This window comes from Vidua chalybeata, chromosome 3 (genome assembly GCF_026979565.1).
Source record: "Vidua chalybeata isolate OUT-0048 chromosome 3, bVidCha1 merged haplotype, whole genome shotgun sequence".
NCBI lineage: Eukaryota > Metazoa > Chordata > Aves > Passeriformes > Viduidae > Vidua > Vidua chalybeata.
Window position 1 is genome coordinate 42,207,445 of NC_071532.1, and position 25,295 is coordinate 42,232,739.

At 41.4% G+C, this 25,295-nt stretch overlaps 1 protein-coding gene across 12 annotated transcripts in view; it reads left to right on the top strand.

Moving 5' to 3' along the window:
• TRIM67 (tripartite motif containing 67) overlaps positions 1-21,697 on the top strand; it is a 38,830-nt gene extending 17,133 nt beyond the window's left edge. For 4 of the 12 annotated variants that reach the window (XM_053938923.1, XM_053938924.1, XM_053938925.1 and 1 more), the window contains 5 exons: positions 4,338-4,483; positions 7,329-7,467; positions 8,433-8,736; positions 15,554-15,716; positions 16,704-21,697. In XM_053938923.1, the coding sequence (XP_053794898.1) occupies positions 4,338-4,483; positions 7,329-7,467; positions 8,433-8,736; positions 15,554-15,716; positions 16,704-16,769 (818 nt within the window). In that variant the 3' untranslated portion in view covers positions 16,770-21,697. Of the gene's footprint in view, positions 1-4,325; positions 4,484-7,328; positions 7,468-8,020; positions 8,039-8,432; positions 8,737-15,553; positions 15,717-16,703 lie in introns of all 12 variants that reach the window. The other 8 variants (XM_053938928.1, XM_053938930.1, XM_053938931.1 and 5 more) reach the window with 5 other exon arrangements.
• Positions 21,698-25,295: the final 3,598 nt, after the last annotated feature.

A 25,295-nucleotide genomic window follows, 5' to 3' on the forward strand; every position in this document is an offset into this window, starting at 1 on the left:
AGCAAGGAAGTTGCTTGAGCAAGGAGGTCCCTTCCAAAGTGACCTGTTCTGTGATTTCCATATTTCTGAGCATCCAGTTTCACAAAGAAAAAATGTATATGTCTCTTCACATCTGCTCCTCTTTCTTCAATCCAGCCTACTCCAGCACACCAACAAGTCATCAGTCTTTGCCAAATGTTGGTGTTGAGGTGAGTGTTATTAAGTCATTTTACTGGCTGATCTGACAAGAGCAGATGCTTTAATGATATCACTGATCTGTAAAGGAAGTTTGGGGGAGATCTAGGAGAATAGGGCAAGCATGGCTTTTCCAACTGTAAGTTGTTTTTTTTTCCCAAAAGCTTTGCAATGTAATATCTGTATTATTGTTATCAGTGCTTAGTACATGACTGAATTTCTATTTTTTTTTTCAAACTCTGGCCTCATTCAACCTCATTGAACTTGCATGGGTCATTTAGAGTGAAAGCATGCTTGTAAGTAAACATTGATTCACTGTGTTAGACAAAGAATGAAAATGAGAACAAATCACATTTCATTTGCTTTGATGACATGTTCATTTACATTACTGATGCACTCTCTATAAGCACAGATCTAAAGCTCATTTCAAAGTAGAGATCATAGGGTTCTTTTTCTTTTTTTACAGAAAGAAGAAGCAATCTGAGAACAAATTAAATGTGCAGAGATATGATATGTGCAGAAGTAATGCTTAGGCATTCATGTTAATCAAAGGGTCTCACTGAGTCCCACACTCCCTGGGTCAGCTGACCTGAGAGACACTCACACAGCTCTAGTAGTTGCCAGCATTTTGAGCTTTCCTAGATAATTTTCTCTGTCCATGTTTTCTTCTCTCTGTTGCTTTTACTGAGTGCCTTGTCACGAAATTCCTGTCCTCTGATGCCTGGCTTAATGTGTACTTCACGCATTCTCAATTTAAACTATTGGCACAGGCAAATGCACATTCCGGGTTTGTTTTGTTCACACAGCTGTAACTGGCATGCAGTCTTCATTGCCTGAAAAACAAGACTAGATACAAAATAGGAAAAAATATAGCTACTCTACTTCTCTGTACCACCTCTGAACATTCATTCATATACCCCTTCTCCTTGTCCTGATGACTCCTTCCCTCTTCTGCAAACCATGAAGATTCCCCAGTCACATCTGCCTCAAATCTTCTCTGCGTCTCCAGGCATGAGCTGTATGCCCTGATAATTAAAGGACAACTCTTTCACCTTAAGCTTTACCTCTGTTTTTTTCTGCTCTGTGTCATGGACTCAGCTCCTTGTGGTCTCTCCTTCTCTCTTAACATTGTAAGGCACTTGCTACAGCAGTAACTCAAGCTATTCCAGGGCTGTACTGCAGTTTTGGAGGAAGTAAAAGTTTTCCTGTTTCTGGGGGGTCCCATTATTTTGGTGCATTTAGTCCTTTAAAAACTAGTCTGGGAAGGTGGATGACATCATTGCACCACTTGCTTGTCAAGAGGACAAAAGACAATATCTTAGGGCAGCCCTACTGTACCCTGTGAAGGGACTAGCCTGATCAGCCATGAGATGCATTGAGCAATGTGTTTTGGGGACTGCTCAGTTGACAAGAGGTATTAGTCAGTGTCACATTTTTTATCAAAGAGTGACCTCCACGAAGCACTTTTAAAATAGCAGGACATCATTCAGACTCATTAATAAGTCCTGCTGTGCCAATGCAGTATCATTTCTCCCTTTATATTTTTAATGTTTTCCTTCCAAAAAAATCTCTTGAGAACTTTAAATTGGTCAGGAAGTGGGACAGAACCACAATTTAATGTTTTCCTTCCAAAAAAATTTTAATGTTTTCCTTCCAAAAAATCTCTCGAGAACTTTAAATTGGTCAGGAAGTGGGACAGAACTGCAATTTAACATCTGAGTCTTTTTTTTCCTGGTATTTTTTCTTTCCTTAGTCCTATTCCATTGCTTGTTGCTGTGAGGTATATACCAGTGTCCCGACTATTCAATTCACTTTGCACTTTCCTATGATTTTCACAAGTGTTCATCTTTTCTCCTCCCATAGGGAATTTGAGATCGAGGCAAATCTCTGCCCATCCACATCCAGTGAAGAAAGCAGGAGGTCAGGCACAGAGAACATCATGCAGCAAAGCTGCACAGCTGCTTGGCAGAAGTTTCTTGCCTCTCCTTCAGGAGAGTTGTGCAGTTCAGGCCACAGGCTGGATCAAAGAGAGCAGGAGGCTGATATGGATTACCCACAAAGCCCTGAATATCCAGCAACACATTAAAGAAGCCAAGGCACTTCCCCATAATATATGAGACTCTCATGCATTGGGCCAAAATTCACACTTCCACTGGGAAGTGGGAACAATAGAACTCTACGGGATGAAAACATATTTTATTCCTAGACAGCATTCCTGTTTACATAGTTAAAAGGGAATTGTCAAAGACATACCCTCCCCCAAAAATTCTGCTCTTTTTTTCAGCATTGTGCATTATATGAACAGTTCCTGAAAGCCTCCTATCAAGTGTTCTTAGGAGTTAGGAGGTTTTTTTCAGAGGTTGAAAAGGTTAGTTTATTCAGAGGTGAAGGGACATTGTTTTTTTTGCATCTTATAAACTTCAGGAATTAGGTTTTCATCCAGTCTTGCCAGGAGAAGTCTCAGAAATGGAGAGGGCCAGACAAATGCCTCCTGAGAGGGCTAACCAGCTAGCAAAAGTGGCAGGAGTGTGGATGGCTGATAGAGCCCTATCTTCTCCCAGGCTTGTCAGTCAGGAATACATAGGTTAACAAACACAGACAAAATTCTAACTTAAAATGGTTCACCTAAGAAATTCCATTACCTCTGAATTCCTCATTTTCAAGTTTTTGACTCTTGTCACATTTCTGTGACTTCTCCAGACACAATATCTCCTAGAGAAAAGTCTGAACTTTCCATGTGAGAAAACAAGCAGGTTTTTATTTATGACACCCTCCGAATCATCCTTAAATATCAAGGAATAAGAACAAGGCTTCATTTTCACGGAAAAACCTTCAAGAGCTAATTTATAAAGCTCTTTTGTTTCATTCTTCCGGGCTACCAACCATCTGTGTTCACTGTGGTGATGGATAATGCCAGCGGAAAGCCATGGTAGCTTCTGTGCTGCTTATCACAAGTGTGATGTTGACTTTCGAGTCACTTCCAAAGTGGGGGTGAAGCCTCAGCCCTGTCACACAGTAGCATCCATTTTCCCACAGTCTGCTTGTTACACAGAACATGAACAGTCCTCTTTTATCCAGAAACATAAAATAGGATGAAAGGAACAGCTCAAGGGCTTAGTTCTCACGCAGACAGGAGGAGGAAAATAAACTAGAGGGTCAAAGCAGAGTGTTTAAAAGAAGAGCAAACTGATATTATTAAGCCAATGAATTCTCAGAGCACTCAGTTTCTTCTAAGACATGACTGAGCTCAGGAGAAATTATATTGAGATATTGAATGGTAAAATTTAGCTTTGGGCAGAAGACCAGGCAGGCTTTGTGCATCACTTGCATCCTACTTAACCTGTATGGTTTCAACAGTGCATAAGATGCATGCCAGCTCTATCCAGAAGACTAAATGTCACTTTATAATTGCCAGCAAAGAGTGAACACTGAGAGTTTAGTTTTGTTTAGGAGAGGTTGGATAGAGGTCTCTTTCCCACAGAGACACAGCTGAATATTTTACTCTATTTCGTTTTATTTTTAAGATGCTGGTCTGGTAAACAGTCTCTTGGTGTTTCTTCTGAGCAACTGAAAAGGCATGTTGTAGAAAAATTTGCATTTGTAATTTCCATGAAGAGTCTCCTGTGATGCAGAAGTTCCTTTTGCTACCTGAACCATGGGATTTAGATAAAGTTTGCAAACAGAACAATTTGCTTCAACAGTTTATTTTAAGTGTGGTTGCCATAAAGGTAACATATCCAAGGTGTTTGTGACAAAAAAATAGGGGGAGAGGGAGGGGTAGTAAATTAGATTTTTAACACCCCCTGCCCCTCCTTTTGGGGACAGTGCATGCTCTGGTGTGAAAAAGAATTCTTCCAGACAGTGACTCCTGGGAAGGAAACCACACATGGATTCCCCAGACGCTAGTTCTTATGAGACATGACAATCAAGTCCAGATATGTTTCTGTCTACATATTTCAGTGAAATGATTTGTCTAACTGGGTAACAACATTTTGTTATGTAATTTTACTGCCTTTTGTTTCAAGGAAGAGAATGGACTCTCTTCCTAACAAACATTGGCTCCCCTGCAAGGGGAAGGAGGTGAGCAGTTGCCATACTGCTCACAGCACAGACTAATGGGGTAGGGCAGAGTTACACTAACCTGTACCCAGTTCCTGTTTCAGTGCCACCCGTCCCATTACTGCAGCTGGAGAAGTGCTGCACCAGGAATAACAGTGTGACATTGGCCTGGAGGATGCCACCTTTGAGTCATAACCCAGTGGAGGGTTATATCTTGGAACTTGATGATGGAGATGGTGGCCAATTCCGAGTGAGAATTTCATTCAGCATTTATTTGTGTTTCTTTGTATGTGAGTTTCCTCCAGATATGGATTTGTTTCTGTTTGAGAGTGGGGAGAGGGGTAGGGAAGATGTGGGTTGTCAAAACATCTGTAATTCCATTGTGCTGGTGGACAAAGCAGTACAGATGCTGCTTAATAGAAGGACCACTGGCCTAGGTAGGAAATTTGTTTGAGGTTATTCTCAGGGCTCTTGGAAAGAGGGCCTTGAGGTATGCCCAGTGCGTTCCAGAGTAGAAAATCTCACATGAACCTGCTGAATACAAGAAGCTGGAAGTAGTTCATTGAACAAACCAGAAACTTCTTTGAAGCCCCTACTCTCATCTGTCCATTGCACCCTGTTTCAACAGCTGATATTCTTGGACCAGAAATGCAACTCAGTCTTTCCCAATTTTCTGAGTAAAAATATGATCCTGCATAAAAATACAGGGTTTCTAAATCTTTCCCCTGGGAGTGGATGAGACCAGGTTGGTGAAAGCTTTTTCCACTGTCACACTGTGATGGAATTGATAAATGAGGAAAGGCTTCCCAAGTGCTGTCCTTCCAGATCCTCTGGGTGACGCCACAACGTGATACTCCTGGTTACAGGTGCAGGGTGCTTATGGGCTCCCATATTTTTAAGACATATCCTGATAAACAAACTAGAGAAGCAATTCAATCAGCTTTCTTTTAGCCATGTCCTCCTCTAAGCTGTGGTCCTTCCACCTCAAGCAGGCTTCATGCTCCTGTTGCTCAGGACCAGGCTGACCCAGTGCTTTCCCTAGGGGCTGGTGCCTCGAAAGCATCTGGACATCATTGTGGAGTACAGCTGCTCTCTTCACAAATGGGGAATTTTGCCAAAAACATGTGATGGCATTTCTTCTGGAGCTGCAATCTGGCTCCTCCCTGGAAACCTAAAGATTTTTCTCAAGCTGAAAATGTCCTGGCATGGATCCACCTAAGGAATTGTGAAACCACTACACCCATAGCCAGCAAAGGTACCTGATTTGGACACTCCTCGTTAGAAGAGGCAGCAATATTGGCAGGGCATTTTGAAGAAGACATTATGGTTTTTGGAAGGTCTCCTCAGTTCCTTTGTCCAAGTAACATTTCACAGAGATCTGAAGAGCCTGGTTTCCACTATTGAAATTGTGAAAAGGTACTTTTGTGAATGGCTGCTGAGAGCTGCCAATATAGTCAATGTTAGTTGGTAAGAGGGTTATCAGTGTGTGATGAATGAAGAGTTAGAATAAGGTGTTAGAATTCCAATATTTTTTATCCAGGATAAATCTTTTAAAGTGGTATTCATGTCTTGTGAATTACAAGATTTCAGCCTGGTACATATCCAAGCTCATTTGTGTGGGTGAGTTTTGGTACTGCCAAGGTTTTAGGACTGCCAGCAGTGCCATGTTAAGGTTTTGGATTGAAAAAGATACAAAATCATCTCAATCCTTAAAAACGTTAGGTGACAACTTCTAAGGGGAATGTTCTGCTTTCTGTGGTACAAACATCCGTGGTTTTACCTGTTAAAAGATAAAAGGCAGGCTTCTCAGCAGTGCCATTTCAATAAGGGTTTGCTGACCTTTTAAATGGAGAATTCTATATCTGAAAGCAAAGTCATTGACTGCAATTTATCAGTATTTGATGGGTGGATTTAAAAAACATCTTTGTAGAAGAAGAGAGCATCAGCCTGCATAAACCAAAGCAGTGAACAGTGGTAAACATGAAGTGGGTTAGAAAATGTGAGAGTTGTTAAACAAATACAAAACTTTTCACAGTCAGCATCTGTTAGGACATGGAGGTAAATGAAGTTATTCTATTAAAACTTTGTCTCCATGAACGATCACCAGCTAACTCAGGACCCAAGAGATTTTGTTGTTTGTAGCAGCCACCATAGTAGCAAAGAGGACAAACACATGTCTTGCTGTAAACTTAATCAATTCCTTTCTTACTCATCACATCCTTTTGGGTTTATATGAAAGAACCTTAACCATCAGAACTATTCCTAGGCATTACTAAAGTCTTAACTGAACTGGGATCTGAGTGGTTTGCTTAGTACAGGTTTAAGCAGTTTGGTGCCTTTGCTACCATAAACCTACATATTTTACAGAATCAGAGAAATCAGAAGTGGAAAGGAATTATCTTTCAACCTGCTGCCAAGACAGGATTTTCTAGGCTTCTTTCAGTTCATCGTAGTCTGCGTAATCTGATCCTCTTCATTGGTCTGCCTAGATGTTCCTCCCTCTGAAATATTTCACGTTACAGAAGTACTTGCTGTATGATAAATATTTGAAGACCTTTTTGATGTCTCTGTAGTCTAGATACTGTTTCATCATGTGGTGCATGTATTCCTAATTTTTAGGAGTTCATTTTCTTCTGGATCTGTGTTTTCGGGTTTCAAAATTATATTTTAACCTAGGCATGAGAGAACCTTTCCAACAGAACAAACATGCTCTTGTTTTTATTTATTCTTATATGCCCACTTTTTTTTTTGTCTTACATAAAATAGCAGCCACAGTATGTCAGATACTGGGACTACTCTCCAAAATAGTGGTTTGGAGTAGATACTTATGATAAGAGGAACATGAAGATCTTTTTGTGTTGCCCTTTATTGCTTTACCCTTCCAGCTTCATATTCACCTTAATTTGTCCAGTGCTAGTCATCCTTGATGTCTCCCATGCTGTGGCTGTCTATCATAACATCATAACTCATTCATCCTGGGAAGCAAAGAGAAGCTGTTCGCTTTTGGCTTATATTTAGAAGTCTTAACTATATTAAATTATGTCCCTCATTCTCTCTCTCTTTCTCTCTCTTTCTCATTTTTTTGGAATGTTTAGGAAGTATATGTTGGCAAGGAGACCCTCTGCACTATTGACGGCCTTCATTTCAACAGCACTTACAATGCCAGAGTCAAAGCTTTTAACTCCTCGGGCATTGGTCCTTACAGCAAGACAGTCATTTTACAGACGTCGGATGGTGAGCTGGGGGTTTGCCACTTTCTAAATGAAAAGCTGCAGGTCTCAGTGGCAGGACACTTTCATCCCTTTATACCCATTAATGTATTTGACAACTACTGGCATTTTCCATGATAAGTAACACTTCAGGCTTCAAGTTGTGTGATTTTAGTTGGCTGTAAAAGTCTAGGATCTAACTAAGATACTTTCTGTATCGTACAGAAACAGTTATGCAACTCATAGGACATTTTTTGTTCCACTCTGTCTCCCTCTCTACATATATCTTTGGGATTTGCCTTTTTCCTCACTACTGCTTTAATTTCCCTGCAAGGTTTGATAATAGAGAAATGGGAACTCATGCTTATTCCTCTGTAATTATACTTGACATCTACACGGACATTACAGGAAGTTTATCTTCATTAATGATATTGTAATGAATTGAGAAATGCATGCTATTATCACTTCCACTTTTATGCTGCATTGCCAAAATAGGCCAGTATAAAATATTTATACTTTAAGAGCTTTTGGGGTATTTTTTCCTTTTTTATAAAAGCCCCTTCACTTTGAAAAACTAGTGAAGTCAATCCTAACCAGCATGGATGCAGCTAATCTCCATTTCCATTAAAGGTGATCCTGAACCAATTCACCTACATGAACAGTCTCCATGTCATGGAGCAGCCTTTGTCTCCTCAGTGACTCTCTTGTTACTGTGTGTGGACAGAATGTCACTAACCTTAGCAGCTAAATTTCAGGGGAACAAGCGCAAATTATGTAAAGCACTTCCGAGCTGAAGAACAGCAGGGTACCAGCTCAGATTAATCTTGTGTAGCTGCCTACAGTAACAAGGAAAGATGGTCTTTATTACCTCAGAGTACAGTGGGGTCTTTACAAAGGCAGAATTTTATCCTTCTTACTGAAGTAAACCAGACAACTCTTGGACACAACCCCTCTTGATCTAATCCTGCCTTTCCTTTTCCCATTCCACAGTGGCGTGGTTCACCTTTGACCCCTCCTCAGCTCACAGAGACATAGTGCTGTCGAATGACAACCAGACTGCCACCTGCAACAGCTATGATGACCGGGTGGTTCTGGGCACCGCTGCCTTCTCCAAGGGCGTGCATTACTGGGAACTGCATGTGGACCGCTACGACAACCACCCGGACCCAGCCTTTGGCATTGCCAGGATTAACGTGGTCAAGGACACAATGCTGGGCAAGGACGACAAGGCATGGGCCATGTATGTGGACAACAACCGCAGCTGGTTCATGCACTGCAATTCCCACACCAATCGGTGAGTGCTGCCCAGGGGCTTTTCTCCTCACAGATATTTCTTCTGCCCTGCATCAGAAGCAGGTGTCTCAGCAAGCCATCTAGTCCAGCTCCCGGCTAAATGTACTTATTTTATTCCTTCTTTAAAATCACTAGTGACAGTGATTGCACCTTAACAGTCTGTGTTGGTGTTTGTTATTCTCACTGATATCAGTTTTTCCCTTAATTCTTGCCTAAATCCCCCCTGCTGTGATTTAAACCCATTATTGCGTGTCCCACCTACATCAGCAGACAGGGGCACAGCACAATGGGACACAGGACTTCTCTCATTGCTGGAGGGAGAAAGGTGGTTGATTCTCTTCATTAGGAGGAATCTTGGCTGCAGATAGTACAATAATTAGGCTGCAGGTGTTTGTTTCCAGTTCTGACAGCTATTAAGGGTTTTGCTGTAGGTCACACTGAGGCAGATCTTGATACAAGGGACTGTTTGGCAGTGTGGGCTAAGTGACATTGAATGACTCCTGAGCCACTGCACCGAAGAGTTTGGAAAAGCACTTCAACTAGTACAGCCAACTTAGAGAGAGGAGGATTTCAGAAGGCCCCCAAGCTGTTACCCAGCCTCTCTCTCCCACAGCTCAGAGGCTCTGTGTTCTCAATGCTACTGAGCAGGGGAGAGACATGTTCTAGCTGCAGGTACCTCCAGGGATGGATCACACAGAGAGAACAACTGTCAGCACAGATCCTGTATTGTGCTGACATGGTTGCATGACTTTCATTGCTCAGGATAATTACCTCTGCCTAGTGCTGGTTTCTGTTTCATCGAAGTGATGCCAGACTGCGCAGGGGACACATGGTTAGCTTTGCTTGAAGGTATGAGAGCAGAACTGCACTGCTCTCTTTCTGTGTCCCATGAGAGAGTCTGCCTTAGCTGAAGGTCAGCTGGGTACTGAGACCCTTAAGAAGATCTCCTCTGAAAAAGATCTGAAGTCCTTTGCTTATTTTGGAAAATGGTCTAATCATATACCTGTTCTATCAAAATGGGAGATTGATGTATGAGTAAAGTGACTGACTAAGGATATGTAGCAGGTCTGTGGCAGAGCTGGAATCAGCTGTTTAGTTTTCTACTGACTGTCCCAGCAGGTCTTCCACTCTCACTGTCTCAGGTGTTCATTCTCTTATACCAGATGATCAAAACAAAGTTTTACAGTGATTTTTAAAACACCGAAATGCAGATGTCTCATTAAAGTGATAAGGTCATGTCAACATGCACTGTATCCTAAGGTTGATTGCAGTGTAATACCTATGCTTTAAATAAGTACACTACAATTGCTGGGAATTTCTGTTTGAAACGTGGTTTGATTTTGCAGTTCATTACAGACAGGTGGAAGGACCTTGTAGCTGGATCAAAAGCTATCTGAAGTCGCTTGGATTGTTTTCCATGTGTCCAAAGACCGTAGGTCATGTCCTAAGACAATATAGAGTAAAATAACATCAGTATAATAAATATACCAAAAAGTTCTCTGTCCCTTTAACATCTTCATTCAATTCAGGGTGGAAGTAATGTTAAGCTGTATTAATTTTAATGCTCTGTGGAACAGCTTATGTTTTCTGGAAAAAAGCTGGCAACCATTCTGTGCACCACTGTCCCAGAAACCTATTTTATGGATTTGGTCCTCAGCATGCTCTTTCCGGCAAGCAACACACAAGCTAAGCAAAAGCTTTTTTTCTGGGAAACACAAGCAATGGATACAATTAGGATTTCAAATCATCCTGCTTAACCAAGAGAACAAAGTGCTTTCTATTGATGATAGTTTCCCAGTTTTTACCTGATAAAACACCAAGGCATATGCAAGGTACGGACAGACCCATGGAATATCTGTTCAAGGGAAGTACACTCACAAAAGGCATGTAGTCTTATGAAATCACATGCGCTTCAATGAAATTAGGTCTAGGCGTCATATTTTTAACTGTGACAGTCAACTAGGTCAGTTTTTTAACTCATTAGCTGTAATAGTCTTGTGGAAACAGTTATTCCTGCCTATTTGTTTTTCCCCACTGGACAGCATGTCAGCACAGTATCACAATCCAAAGCAAATTCATTGTCAACTTTTAGCCTCTGGGATGTTGTTGTGATGAAAGTTATACCATAGTAATAGTTTCTTGCTTCCTAATCTTAATGAAAATAAATTAGGGTTATTAATAAATGACTAGTTTCAAGGATAACCTGAGATAGAGCTTGAAAGACTAATTTGTGTGACCTGTCACATTTAGAGGACTTTTCTGTTCCTTTCACTCACAGCATGCAAAATTTGATTTAGCATGACTTCAGTAATGCTGGAAGAGGTATGAACAGGAGACTTTAATGCATCCAGAAACATAGGGATACTTTTGAGAACAGGCTGAGGAAACTGGTTAAGAAAATGCTTTAGGGCAGAAATATACGTTTGGGAGGCACCTTTAAGTCTTGTTGTTCCCAAAAATCTGAGCCTGAGAAAATTATAGAACAGATCCTACCAGAACCTGTGCTAAGGCACATGGGGGACAGGAAGGTAATTGAAGTCAGCGAGCATGGCTTTACCAAGGGCAAGTCCTTCTATGATGGAATGACTACAGCAGTGGACAAGGGAAGAGCTATGGGCAACATCCATCTGCACTTCTGTAAGGCCCTTGATATGGTCCCCCATAAAATCCTTCTCTCCAAATTGTAGACACATGGATTTGATGAATGTCCGATGGGTAAGGAATTGGTTGGATAGTCACATCCAGAGGGTAGTGGTCAGCAGCTACATGTTCAGATGAAGGCTGGTGACAAGTGGTGTCCCTCCGGGGTCCATACTGGGGCCAGTTCTATTTATTGTCTTCATCAATGTCATAAAGAGTGGGATCAAGTGCACCCTCAGCAAGGTCACAGATGACACCAAGATGTGTGGTGTGGTTGACACACCTGAGGGACAAGATGCCACCTAAAGGGACCTGGACAAGTTCAAGAAGTGGGGCCATGGAAACCTCATGGGCTTCAACAAAGCAAAGTGCACAGTCCTGCATGTGGGTCAGGGCAGGATGGAGGATGAAGGGATTGACAGCACCCCTGCCAAGAAGAACTTGGGGATATTGGTGCCTGAGAGGCTGATCATGGTGTCAGCGTGCACTTGCAGCCCAGAAGGACAACTGTATCCTGGGCAAAAATTGTCAGAGGAATGGAACATCGCTCCTTTGAAGGAAGGCTGAGAGAGACGGAGACGCTCAGCCTGGAGAAGAGAAAGCTCCAGGGAGATCTGATCATGGTCCTTCAGTACTTAGAGGAGGTTTATAAGAAAGATGGGAATAGCCTTTTTAGCAGGGCTTGTTGTACAAGGACAAGGGGAGATAGTTTTGAACTGAAAGAGGATAAATTCAGACTAGCTATAAGGAAGACATTTCTTTACAATGAGGATGGTGAAACACTGGAACTGGTTACTCAGAGAGGTGATGAATGCCCCATCGTTAGAAACATTCAAGGTCAGATTGGATTGGCTTCTGAGCAGCTTGACCTAGTTAAGATGTCCCTGCTTTTTGCATGGGGGTTGGACTGGATGACCTTTAAAGGTCCCTTCCAATCCAAACTATTCTGAGAGGTGCTGAATACCCATTAACAAGAGGCACTGACATTCAATGCAATAGATCTGTTCCTTGGCAGAGTTCCCAAGAGCAGGACTACAAGCTGCTACAGGCAGTACTCCAGCCACTACATGTCTATGGAAAGAAGGAGATGTAAATGTCCTTGAAATATTTTATAATGAAATATTTTATACTGAAAAACAGAAAGTTGAAATGTAAAATATTTGTATTTTAGCCTTAAAAGTCCCTTGCAATCAGGAGAGTCTCTTCATTGACTTCAGATATCTCAAGAGCAGGTTTTTTTATCATACAAAAATGCTACAACTGAATGAAAAATGCTATCATTGGCAACAGATATCATAAAGTTTTTAAGATGCTGTAAAGCTAACACTTAAAGTATTGTAATGGAGAGTTGAATTAATTATTCAGTTTATTAAATTGTTCATAAATTTTTAATATTTATTTTTAAATAATAGTGAAACTACTTTTCTTAATTCCTCAAGCCAGTTCATGCAATCATATTCTGCACATTGTCCAAGCTGTTACTAAAAGCATCTTGGAATAACAGCCTCTACTGCCACAGGCAACTGCATTTTTCATGGTAGCCAAATTCCCCTTTCTATACTCTGACCATCCGGGCTTCTGCACAGCACTTCTGCACTCAGGACTTAGTGTTGCGCACAGAAATCAAAATGTTCAAATGATTTACTTGAAAAAATGAAACAGTGTTGCCTATCTCCTGAGTTGGATTGTCCTTTAATAAATACTAAGTATTTATTAAGGGAGCATTGCAACAAAAAAGTTGTATTTTCCTTTTGCATGAAAGGTTACTTGGGTTGTGTGGTATAAGTGTCATTAAGTAGCTTAAAAATGCATTACAGTAAAGGAGGATGTTTTTACGTGGTGCCACAGAAGTGTACCAGGAGGGAGCAACATCACTTTGAGTCTCTTGAGCTATTTGGCTTTTTTACCACAACAAAAGCATTTATTAGAAAAATTATCCTGTAATGCTGTCTAAATGGTACATAAGAATAAGGAAATGTATTACGTAAGTTTTCTCATAAAACAGACTCTCCCAGCTCTCCTCCTAGAGAAAGCAACCAGGAAAATAGTCCAAAAAGTGCTGGAGTCCTCAAAGTACTGTTCCCAAGGAAGGATGAAATGCTGAGTAAGAGCAGCTGTTCAGCCCCAGAAGTCCAGCCTCCCTTGTAGCAGTGTGGTGAAGAGCTCCTGCCTGCTTCTGTCCTCCCTAAATCCTGCCAAAGCCAGTTTCTCACTGTGGGGAAATGGCAGAGTAGGAATGGGGCAATCTACCTGCTGAATTCCTGCAGAACTTGGGGCAGGAATAAAGGGAGAAGGTCCCCATCTTTCTGCTCTGCTCCCACACCCCTGTGGCTTGTGTAGGGGCCTCAGCTGGGTCCTGCCCTTGCTTGGATGGAATCTGCAGGCAGAATCTATCTCCTCTTCAGTGGGGCTGTCCCTAGGGGTTGCAGAGGAGTCATTCAATGTCACTGTGCAGCACACAGCTAATTAGCCCACAAGAAACAAATTAGCTTGTCGTATAGGAAAGAACATCATAATCTCAAAAATGTGATGTTGCTGTTTCTGTTTCCATAAGAGAATTTATGTCATTCAAAAGGATGTAATAAAATCCATTTTAAGCAGGATCTAAAATGTGGTGTACTCTATGCAAAGCTGTTCCTCAACAAAGGAAAAAAAAAAAAGTAATCTACTTGTAAATAGCTCCAAATCATAGTACTGTTGCTTCCCACAATCTCATAGTGAGTTTTATGATTGAGGGCTTTTAATAAAAACAGTCTATATAGTGAAATACTCAGGGTAGGTAAGCATCTTAAGTTTTGATGGAAAATAATTTATTTTGTGGTTTTGGAGAAGAGCTCAGAGAGAAACCTATGAATGCTTACAGGACCAGAAATCAAATCAAGGGCATCTGACTACGGTGATTTTTCACATCTAACACCTCTCAGAGTCAATCCATGATTCTTAGCTATACTATTATTGTTTGAAGAGCTTTAAAGGGAGAACTCAGAACAGTTTTCTATAATCTACCTTCAGATGAAGTGCCACGTGCCACATTTAGTCTAAAGGAGAACAGTTTGTGACACCTAGTGGACAAGAGAAAAATTTCTTATCCTGCACTATATTCTTCCTAATCATATTCCCGTCCCCATCCTCATTTTTTATTTTTTATGTTTTGCCTACCTATTGTGATAAATTTTATGATAAAATACCATTAATCTTGTGAATGTTGTGTGCCTGAGGTGAGTGCTTGGGACAAAAGACAGCTGCTTCCTTTCCTACTGCAAATTATTTGAAATCTGGTTTACCCTGAACAAATTGTGTCAGGCTGTAAATCCATTGCAGAGCCCCATGATATCAGTGGAATAGAAGTGCCTGTGGCCAATCTGCATATCTAGTGGGTATTTTTGCTCAGTGTCCTTTAAAGTAATACTGAGTTTGACTAACCCCCAAGTCAAAGTGCATTAATGTCAAATCACCCAAGTGTGTAATTGGCTGAGTCTGTCCTGGCAAGCTCTGACATTGCAGTAGCTCTCAGCAGCTGCTCCTGACACAACCAATTATCACTGTTATTAATAACTGTGCCTGCACACTCGAGACATCTCCCAGTCCTATAGCTGAGCACCTTGTCAAGCAGAAGCTACGCTTAGGCCTAACCAGTCCCAACTTCCCTTCCTCCCCAAAACCATTGTCTGTTGTACCTGTGCTGGTTCCCTGGGCTCTGGAAATCTGGGTTCCCTTAGAGCAAGCCAAGGTGAATAGTTGAGCTGGAAGTCTCTCTCTGTAGTTGTTAGCAGGAATATTGATTAGAAATGAACACTTAGCAAAACAGGTTCCTGCTTTTTCATTTCCTGCCATGCATCACTTCACTGTAATAGCGATACTCAGAGGTGCCATGTCTCCAGGACTCCATTGGCTCACCTCCCAGTTTGTCATTAGCTTTTAGCTCTGGATCCCATTTTCACCTCTTAAATTGCAGTTGCAGGAGAAGTGGATCTAATTTCTGTTTAGGATCCCTTCATTAGGCTCCCATGGATGTGGTATGTATGCTTCAGATAAAGGTGTGGCTCAGTCATCACCAAATGCCTCAGGGATAATAATTTCTCTATGCTGCTCCACTCTGCTTAGTAAGGCTGGTTTGTCCTAGAGAGAGCAGCACAGTGTGCTCTGCCTTCACCAACAATGTGCCCTTTGTACCTTAGGACTGAAGGAGGAGTTTCTAAAGGCACCACTGTTGGTGTGCTCCTGGATCTGAACAAGCACAACCTGACCTTTTACATAAATGGGCAGCAGCAAGGGCCTCCAGCGTTTGAAAACATCGAGGGTGTCTTCATGCCTGCATTGAGCCTCAATCGAAATGTCCAGGTAAATCTCCTGCAGTCCAGCCCCACTTACCCTTTCCAACTAAAGGAGCTGATAGCATCATCTATGGGTAGTCAGTACAGAGAGGGGCTCTTTTCCTTCTTGGGCTTATATCTAGGCTACTCACACTTTTTGGACTACATTTGACCTTCTGACTTGCCTAACCAATGTGAAGAGTAATGCTGTAAAACAAGTGAAAGTACCTGCATGCATTAATTCGTGCTCTGATTTTCCCGTGATGCTCCACTTAGAAAGCAGTGTCTCTAAACTTCTTCCCTCCTAGTTTGACTAAAAACCATCTTAATTCCTCCTAGATCTCATGTTTGGAGATAATTAACACTGGCAAATGACTGAAGTATGAGCAGCACAGTGGTAAGGAGAGCAAAGGCAACATAGGTCAGAGAATTGGCACAACAGAGCAAATCAGTCAGCCCATCATTCTTGTGCTCCGTGTACAAGAGGCTTTCCTCTTGGAGGAGCTGTCTTTAAATATAATGCATTTTTACTTCAAGATCACTGCTTATGGCTAGAAACCAAGTGTGGTAGAGAGAACCTGTGGAAATACTCAGGAGCCTGAGGACTGAAGGAGGTCAGGTTAGGTCAGGCAGGCAGAACAGCTAGGGTGTAACACTCATCGTACATGGGCTCCACTATGTGACCTCTGTCCTGAAGCACTTGGGGTCCCTCATGCAGACATCCATCCACCTTGTACTTATCAAGCAGCACTTCTGGATACCTACAACTGGTGGCTAGATTTGGGAAAAGATACAGACACCTGGCTTCTCGGTCCCAAAGTTATTCAGGGGAAAAGGGGGAAGGAGGCTTGTTTATTTCAAAGACTAGATATCATCTCCATTAATAGTCTTGATTTAAATTTGGACCTGCAGTCCTGCAGCCCTTTCCATGTCATTTGCCTGCACTTGCCTTCACAAATGCTCTTTGCTGAAGATGTCTCACTTTCGAATCTAACATTATTTCTTCTTTGTGCAGGTGACCTTGCACACAGGACTGGAGGTGCCACAATCTGTAAAACAGCCCAAGTTGCCCAACAATTAATGAAGCCCCCATCTGACACTGTGCTGGATTCTGTAAGCTTTCTCAGTGTGTTTTGGCACTTTTCAGTAAGTCAGTAAAAAAAGCATCCTCTTCCCTGACTTCAAACATTGTGCAGCATGCTGCTCACCAAATAATCGTCTGGTTAGAGCTAGGCCACTCCATTTTCAATTTAACAGCCATAGCAAGCACATCCACTGGACTGGCACTCGACTGCTGATGGGTACCTGAACATATCTACTGTGCATTGCATACATAGGTACACTCATGCACACACACAAACACATCTGTAAAGCAAAAGGTTAAATGAGTGTATTTTCTCTCTCATGGTTGGATTTGTGCTTAAATATGTTGGAAAAATGGGTGAGACTGTAGGACAATGGATGTTGGAGCAGTTTACCAGTAGATGAACTGGATTCCCTTGCAACCTGAAGTCCTTAAATAAAGCATATGTTTTGACAGCTGAAGTGGAGGTTATATGCTCAAGAATTCCTGGTTGTCAATTACATTCAGGGGCTCAAATGACCATGGATTATTCCTTCTAACTCTAGACTGCAGTAAGATATAAGATAACATCCCCTTAGAATTCAGTGGCAGAATTTATTATCTGTTTTATTATGTGAACAAGATCGGTTCCCAAGCGCTGCCATGAAATAGCTAGGCTCATTTTAGCTAACACCATGATACATGCAGAATTCAGGTACAGAAAGTAGAAAGAAAAACATCCTTGATGCATTTTAGTGTTTGTTATTTAGGCAGGACTGTGGAGACACTTAAAGAAGATCTGATTGTGGTTATCAGCACAATTCTTGAAAAAACAGTGCATGGGAGATTCCTTTGAACAGAAATGATACACAATTTATTTAAGTATGGTACATGCTAAGTCTCCCACATTGAGAAATGCTGCTTTCCAGCCTTGAGCCTAATAAAAACTGTGCAGCTGTAGTTCCAATGTAGCTTTGAGATCTGAAGCCTTAATTTTCTATTAGATTTCTGTGAGCTAATTAATGTCTTGATCCTAATGAAACACTTGAGAGAGCTTAATAGCAGTAATGCAAAACCCATCCCTAAGAATTTTTCTGGACTGGGACATAAATCTTTTGCAAGACTTGACCTGTGCCTGGCATCTCCCACATAAATGAGCAGCCATTTCAGGTGCTGGCCGTGACAACTGGAGTCTGACTGACAGTGATCTTTTCTCACAGCCATGGCACTGTCACCTGCATGCAGTTGTCAGAAAACCAAACACTGGTTTGCCTGTGGTGCTTCATTCCCTCTGAACCTGGTTAACGTGTGCAAGTGTGTGTGTGTGTATAGTGGCAATGCATGAGGATGAGATGCAGCAGGCTTGGTGAGCCCATGACATCTTGGATTCTTGTCACTTTAACCCTACAGAAGTGTGGTGCTATCAAGGAAAAGCATAAACTTTCAAATCCTATCAATGTACTATTTCCTTTTTTAAAATCCTGCTGCTTATACAAATTTTCCTCCTCAAGCAAATATGCACATGCATATTCTTATCAGGCATGTAATTATTAAACCTGAAAATAAATATTCCAAATGAAATCCAGCTTACTGCTTTGCATTAAAGCACAGCCACAGGACAAACAGCCCAGGCCTGCCTTCAGGCAGCCTGCCAGCCTCCAAATATCCTGCTGCAGGCCCACTTCTGGTCTCTGTCTGGAACACATCACTTAGGTAGTGCTGAGTGATGGCAAGGCTTCTCTGCGGCAAACAGCCAGAATTCTCCATGGGTCATCCCACCTCACAGCCACTGTGGGAAGGGAAAGGCAGCCCAGAACAGAATTGGGCTATTGCACAGACACAAAGCAATCTGCCATCCAGCTGCCTGTAACCAAGCATCCTGTAGCCCACCTCTCCTGCAGGACAGCAACATCAGGATGCACCTTCAGCAACATCAAGACTGAAATAGGAAATAAAACCAACGATGGAAAAAAAATAACATATGCTATTAAGTGAGGAGGCAACAGCACTTCCTTTAAAGTCTGGAACAGATTGTATTAGTAAACTTGTAGACAATGGAATAACTGTGCTATGCTTATCTTGGTTTTGTAAAGAATATCAGAGACCAACTGTGTTATAATCTTCAGTTTCATTCAATACCATACGAACTCATGCAAGATTTTCTAACTAGCAGGTCTGTTTTAACCTACCTCAGCTAGAATGCTACCAGACCCCAAATTTCCTCTCGAGTGTGCTCTTCTACAAACCTAACACTTGTAATCATAGCATTGGCTTTGAGTATTGCCAGCCAGAGTAGTGTATGGGAATATTGTACATAAATTGCACATAGTTTTTTATATGAGGAAACATCCTGTGATAATTTTAATATGGAAGGCATTCCACTTTCACTTGTATTAAAAAAGACAGGACATTGTTCCTTTTGGGACAGAACCTTTGACTTTAGTCCCAACTTCTGTAAAGGAAACTCAAATGAATTTACATCTTTCCAATCTTCAACCATTGGCAGATCTTTAATTCTGAATGGGTTTTAGAAGTGTTTGCAGTACTCAGTTTTCATTTTCATAGTTGCTTGGGTGTCGGTTCCTGGTGTATTATATCTTGGGGAGAACACATTGAGTGACATGTTGTTGATTTCTAATGAATATATGGACAGTAGGTAGGAACAATGAGTAGAGAAGCTCAGTTTTTACCCTCTATGCATTCCAATGTTCACAGAAGTAGGGTAGCTACCATTATAGTCTCCTTTTAACCTAGCACAAATGCAAATAAGTTAAAAGGAATACAGTTAGAAGTAGGCTACCTGCATTAGTAAGATTACCCTAGGTAAAAAACTAAATAAAGTGTTTGCATGTGTTGGTTGTGTACACAGTCAAGGACTTACATTTGGCATGGCCTGTAGCAATAAACCCGCTATCCTCATAAAGTGCACTCTTGTGACTTCAGCTGGATACATCTTCATAGTTTGATTAACAGAAATAATGCTTAAGTAGTTAAAATTACTCTAGGAAACCAACAACTCCATACATAAATATTTATGCAGAGCATGCCAGGGCCATCTGAACACAAGCAGAGCAGAATTTTCCTTTGCGGAATAGCATTAGGTGGGGAGAGGTGGGGCACTCCCACTGCTCTGCTCAGGCTGGAGATAGTTTCCTTCTCTGCAGGCAACTTCCCCAAGGTCCATCTCATTATAAACCCATCAGTTTGCACATTCTTCATCTATAGTATCTCTTATGCCAGTTTTTGTTTCCTCCAAATCCTTTCTTTAGGAGGGAGTCAGCCTTTAGTCCCTGTAGAAACTGTGTTGCTGACTGTTCAAGGAGAACCCAGGGTGCAGAAGAGTGGCACAGATACCCAAGGGGACCACTTTGTGTTCTCTTCTTCCTTTTGTTCCCTCAGAGTATTTCTGCAGCTCTCTTGGGCTCCAAGCTCCTCTGGCACCTGGGCCCACCCAAAGCTGCCTGTCATGAGACTCTTCAGCTCCTAGAGGCCAGGTTGCTTCTTATAAGCAGGAGAGCAACCTGGCCTCTTGCACTGGGATAAATCCCATCCACTATGGTACAGAGCCCACACAAAGTAGCTGTAAATTGACTTAATATTTTAAAAAACCCACCAAAACACAAGCAAGGCCTCCCCTTATTAACAAAACAAAGCTTGACCTCTGCACACACCAGTATGGAACCTCTGAACAGCTGCAAAATAAATACAGCAGTCAAACTTTCTGTCCTGCAGAGCAACAAAGGACTCTCAGTTTTCACCTACCCCTGGGAGCCCCAACCTTAGCCTTTTGTAAACCCTCTTCCTTGCTCTTTCCTCTGCAAATTTCTGTTAAGTTCAGGAGCACTGTCAGACTTCCCAAGGCATGCAATGCTATATAAATTCCACTTCCTCCTTTTCCCTCATCAACTTGAAGCGAGCTCACAATATCTCTTACTAAGACTTAATGTCAATATAAGCACACATGTAGCTGACAATCCCTTGCTCCTTCTGCTGTGGAAAGGTATGTGCTGTAAAATAAATCTCAGTGAGGAAAATAACATACTGTGATGCATTACAAATTTGGAAAGCAATTTGACTTCTAAAAACAGAAAAGATGGGCAAACAGCACTGTCACCTCCTATACTTGCCTATGCACTTAAGATACATAGAGAAAAATATATTGGAATGAACAAAATAAATAAGCATGAGCTTACCTTTATAAGAGTTTAAGAGGAAAAAGTATTAAATGTTATTTATTATATGCATAACATTCCATCATGTTGTAAATAATGCCATGATAGTGTATTGCTGTAGTTTGTTCTTGGCTGGTGATAGAGTTCTGTGGTAGTGCTGTGTAAGTTGTTTTTTATTTTTTTTTCTTCAAAGCATAGTTAGTAAAGATGCCGGAGACCACCCCACACTGTGGTTTCCCAGTTGTTCTAGAGCAAGAAGAAATGTGAGATGCAGCTTTTTTTTTTTTTTTTTTCTTACATGATAATATTTCTTAAGGTAAGAGAGATGAGATTAAGGCTAAGCTGCCACCACCATTATCAGAGTGTATGAAAAACACTGTGTTTGCAACTGCCAAAAAAGAGGTAGTGCATTTCTGGATCACAATTCAGATCACCCTGTGAGAAGGGACGCAAAATTCCACAACCTGGGAACAGCAGCTTTCTGGTGCCATCTAGTACATCCTTTGGTCACAAACAGAAAGATGAGGAAGGAGAGTTGTTAGACCTTATCTCAGGCCTTACCAGCTTTGCAGCATTCTGCTTTAAATAGCAAAACCAAGAATTCAATTTTGAACCAGGCTAGGTAATATGAAAACACTAAGCATCTTGGCTAGATCAACTTTGGAAGGGAGATTACAGTTACAGATCAACCACATTGCAAATGTAAAGGGCACTTGTCACCGAAAATTACCAGGTAGAGATGGAGAGTCCTTTTTTTTTTTTTTTTTTTTTTTTTTTTTTAGGAAAAAAAAAATGTGAGCTGCTTCTAGTTTTTACTGACAACATTTCTGGTGGTTCCTCTGCCCAGCTCTACTGAATGCTGCACCTGCACAGCCAGGTGGAGCAGCAGCCTAAAGCACAAATCTGTCATTATTAAGACACACTTGGGTCTTCTCAGGTGCAGAAAGAAGCCCATATGCAAACCTCAGAGACTAGATGCGTGGGGCTCCTGCATCTTTGCACAATACAGGAGACAGACGTGTGTTTCACTGACAGAGGCACTCAGCAGCATTTTCACCTTCTGTTAAATGACCTTTTTGTTACATTTGTTATTGCAAACAGTTCCAAGCAGAATTAATTTTAAAAATATTTTTATGCTAATTGGAGAATTTTTAACATTTTCTTGTGAAGCAGTAGATAGGAATATTCCTGGATGCTGATTGCATTCCTCATCCTCCACCTCCCTTAAATGTTGTCAATAAAAACACTAACCTTCCTAGGTAGCATGGTGAGAAGACATTATGTGATGAATATTAAAAATAAATGCATGAGGTAAACCTGCTGTTCTTTCTGATTGTTATATGAAGCATGAGTAACACTAATTTAAATGTTGGCAACTAAAATACTGCAAAGGAATAACAAAATGGTGTTCAGTTCTGGTTAAATGGAAGACAAGAAGTTGTTTCTATGTTTTCTTAACTACAGCATTTTTTTTCTTTACTATTGTTTCCCATAGCTTATATGAATTTGCAGCTGGTGAAATATACATCTCTGCTATATGTGTCTCTCACCAGATCAAGAGGAAAATACAAACTTTTTATAATTTTGTACCTGTAGCAAACGTTTGTATTTTTTGAATTAGAAACAAACTGCTTTTTGTCTTTTGGTCCAACTAAAACTTTGTGTATTATTACTATTATTACCCTTTTGGAAAACCTGACATATAAGTTTATGCTGTTTTACAGTTTATAAATAAAGTCTTATAACATTGCCAACAAATCCAGCATCACTACCCTATTTATTATTACAAATTATGATTACTTAGATGAGGCATTCATACAGTTTGCATGCCTCTCCTACTGTTGATACTGCTTTGTTACTTACAGTCAAGAATAATCCAGTAAATGGAGAAAGCCAAGAGTGTCCTTCCTTAGAGCAACCATCTGTACCTCAACTTCAGACATGTCCCAATTCAGTGGCATGGAACACCTCTCCTTGTCAGCACCACTCTACTAGCTCTGGCTCATGTCGATTATAGAACACCTGGGAAAGCTGCAACCCACCTTAGACACTTTGGGAAATCACCCAGTCTCCAGAAAGTTCTAACACTGGAATAAGCAGAGGCTGGAAAGAACCATAGCATCAGTAGGTTCTCACTGGAAAGCCCTTTGGTAAGTGTAAAAGACTGGGCAGCAGAAAGCTTGTCACGGCAGGGACGACACAGACTTTGTGAGATGGTTTGAAATGACTGATAGTCTTGGAGCTGCACAACTCTATCAAGCAGATGGCCTGTGAGGGACTCAACAGCACTTCAGAGGCAGCACACCCAGCACACTCAGTCCCTGCAAAAACGCATTTACAAAGCTACACAACCTTCACAGACATCTGTCAGTAAGGCAGAATAAAGCATTCTGACACAGTGATAGCAGCACCAGGGTTAAGAAACAGGAACCCAGCCAAAACAATCAGAAGAAAGTACAGACAACAGTGTGGAGACACCATCAATCACAGCCTTTCTTTTTTTCTCCTGCAAAAAATACAACTTGTCATCAACTCCTTTATGGCAAAGGTTTGACTGGGAAAAAAGATAATCACATGTGGCTTAACACACAGGGAAACAGGGAATAAAGATAACTGCAATATGAAAAGCCATGAGAAAGAGAGCATATAAGGAGACATCCTTGAGTTCTTCCTTTACATCTCATTCCTCTATGCAACTGCAGAAGAGGGCAAAATAAGATGTGCCCTGCTGTCTTCTTCCCATAATCAATGTTATTCAGTCAACAGTGGCTTTCATGTATCAATGTGTGCTCCAAAACCAACACAGCTTGCTGATGGTACACTTGTATACTCTGCTCATCACCAACACACGTCAGCCCAGAAACACTAGGTGCAACAGGTTCTCAACACTCTCGTTGTTGTTGATGCATCTACTAACAAAACAGGACTGAAAGTACCATGCTTACCTGAGCACAGCATTCCAAAAGAAATGTAGCACGCCCAGCTCAAAACACCTTAGAGACATGATATGAAAAAGCAAACCTATCTCCATGTAACAGAGGCCTTTCATAATGCATACACACATTAAACAAGTGTGAAAATGCAAAACTTTGAATAAACTTTTCATTTCTGTCTTTGTTTGAAAAGACAGGAGTCTGTGAAGGAAGGCAAGGGCCTCCCGTGAAATGGAAAAGGTAAACCCCCTCCCTCCAAATTACCACAATTTCAAAATAAAAAGGCTCTCAGGCAAAGATATGGGAATGGGAATAACAGTTCTTTACTAGGAAAAAAACGAAATTAAAAAAAACATGTAATTAGTACAAACAAAACTACGGATAGAGTCAGAAACCTGACACCCTGAGGAGTCAGGGTGTTGGTGATAGTCCAGTTAAATGGTGGCTGCTCCTCCTTCTCCTGGAGTGGCAGATGAAATGCTGATGAAGCGATGATCCAGTAGAAGGGTGTAGTTTTCTCTGAAGATCTGGTGATAGAGTAGATGGGCCTTGTCTTCCTCTGGGAATCTAGTGAAGACGCTGAGTTGCTGTCTCAAGAAATGCTGATTTTATGCAGGTAGGGATGCTTGGCTCCTCTCTCTGGGTGGAGCACCTTACAATGGGATGATGTAACTTTCTCAGTCACGCAGTGAGCCATTCAATGGCACATTAACAGAAGATACCTCCCCGGAGGGAGACATTGTTCTTGGAAGAGATAAGAAAACTGCCCAACTTAACAGAAGATACCTGCCTCACCTCTGACAGATGGCAAATAGAATATATGTTTATCTTACAAGCCAGAACAGTTTCCTTCCCCCAAAAACTTTCACATTCCACGGTCAACTTGGCATTTCAGGTTTCAACTTTTCAGTTTAAGAACTGATTTTTTTTCAACTTTTTACAATCTTACAAGCTCGACTGCAAGAGTTACACTCCATTCTGACTAAGTTTCACTCCCAAATGTGATAAGTTAGAGAAGACTCTTTGTTCATCAAGACAGAAAGGAGAAGCCTTGTGTAGATAACAGAAAATCAAAGGAGAAGCCTTGTGTAAGATAACAGAGAGCCAAAGGAGAAGCCTTGTGTAGATAACAGAAAACTGCCAGACAGAAACTCGCTAATATGTTGATTACTTAAGCTAGTTGTGTAATTAGAACTTAGGTGGAAAAGACCATTACAGGGCCGTGGACTTTCACCAAGGAAGAAGAGAGGAGCCTTCGTCAAACGACCACCAGAGAGTAGAAGACGACCCCCTAGCAAGAGAGGGCGCAAGCGCAGAGTACACCCAGAGATAACGCGGACACGGAAGAAAGAGAGTATAAAAAGACTGCGGGAAGGGGGAAAACGGTGTGTGAGCCATAGGCGGAGCGGGGACTCCCCGGCTGCACCCAGCGCTGTTTG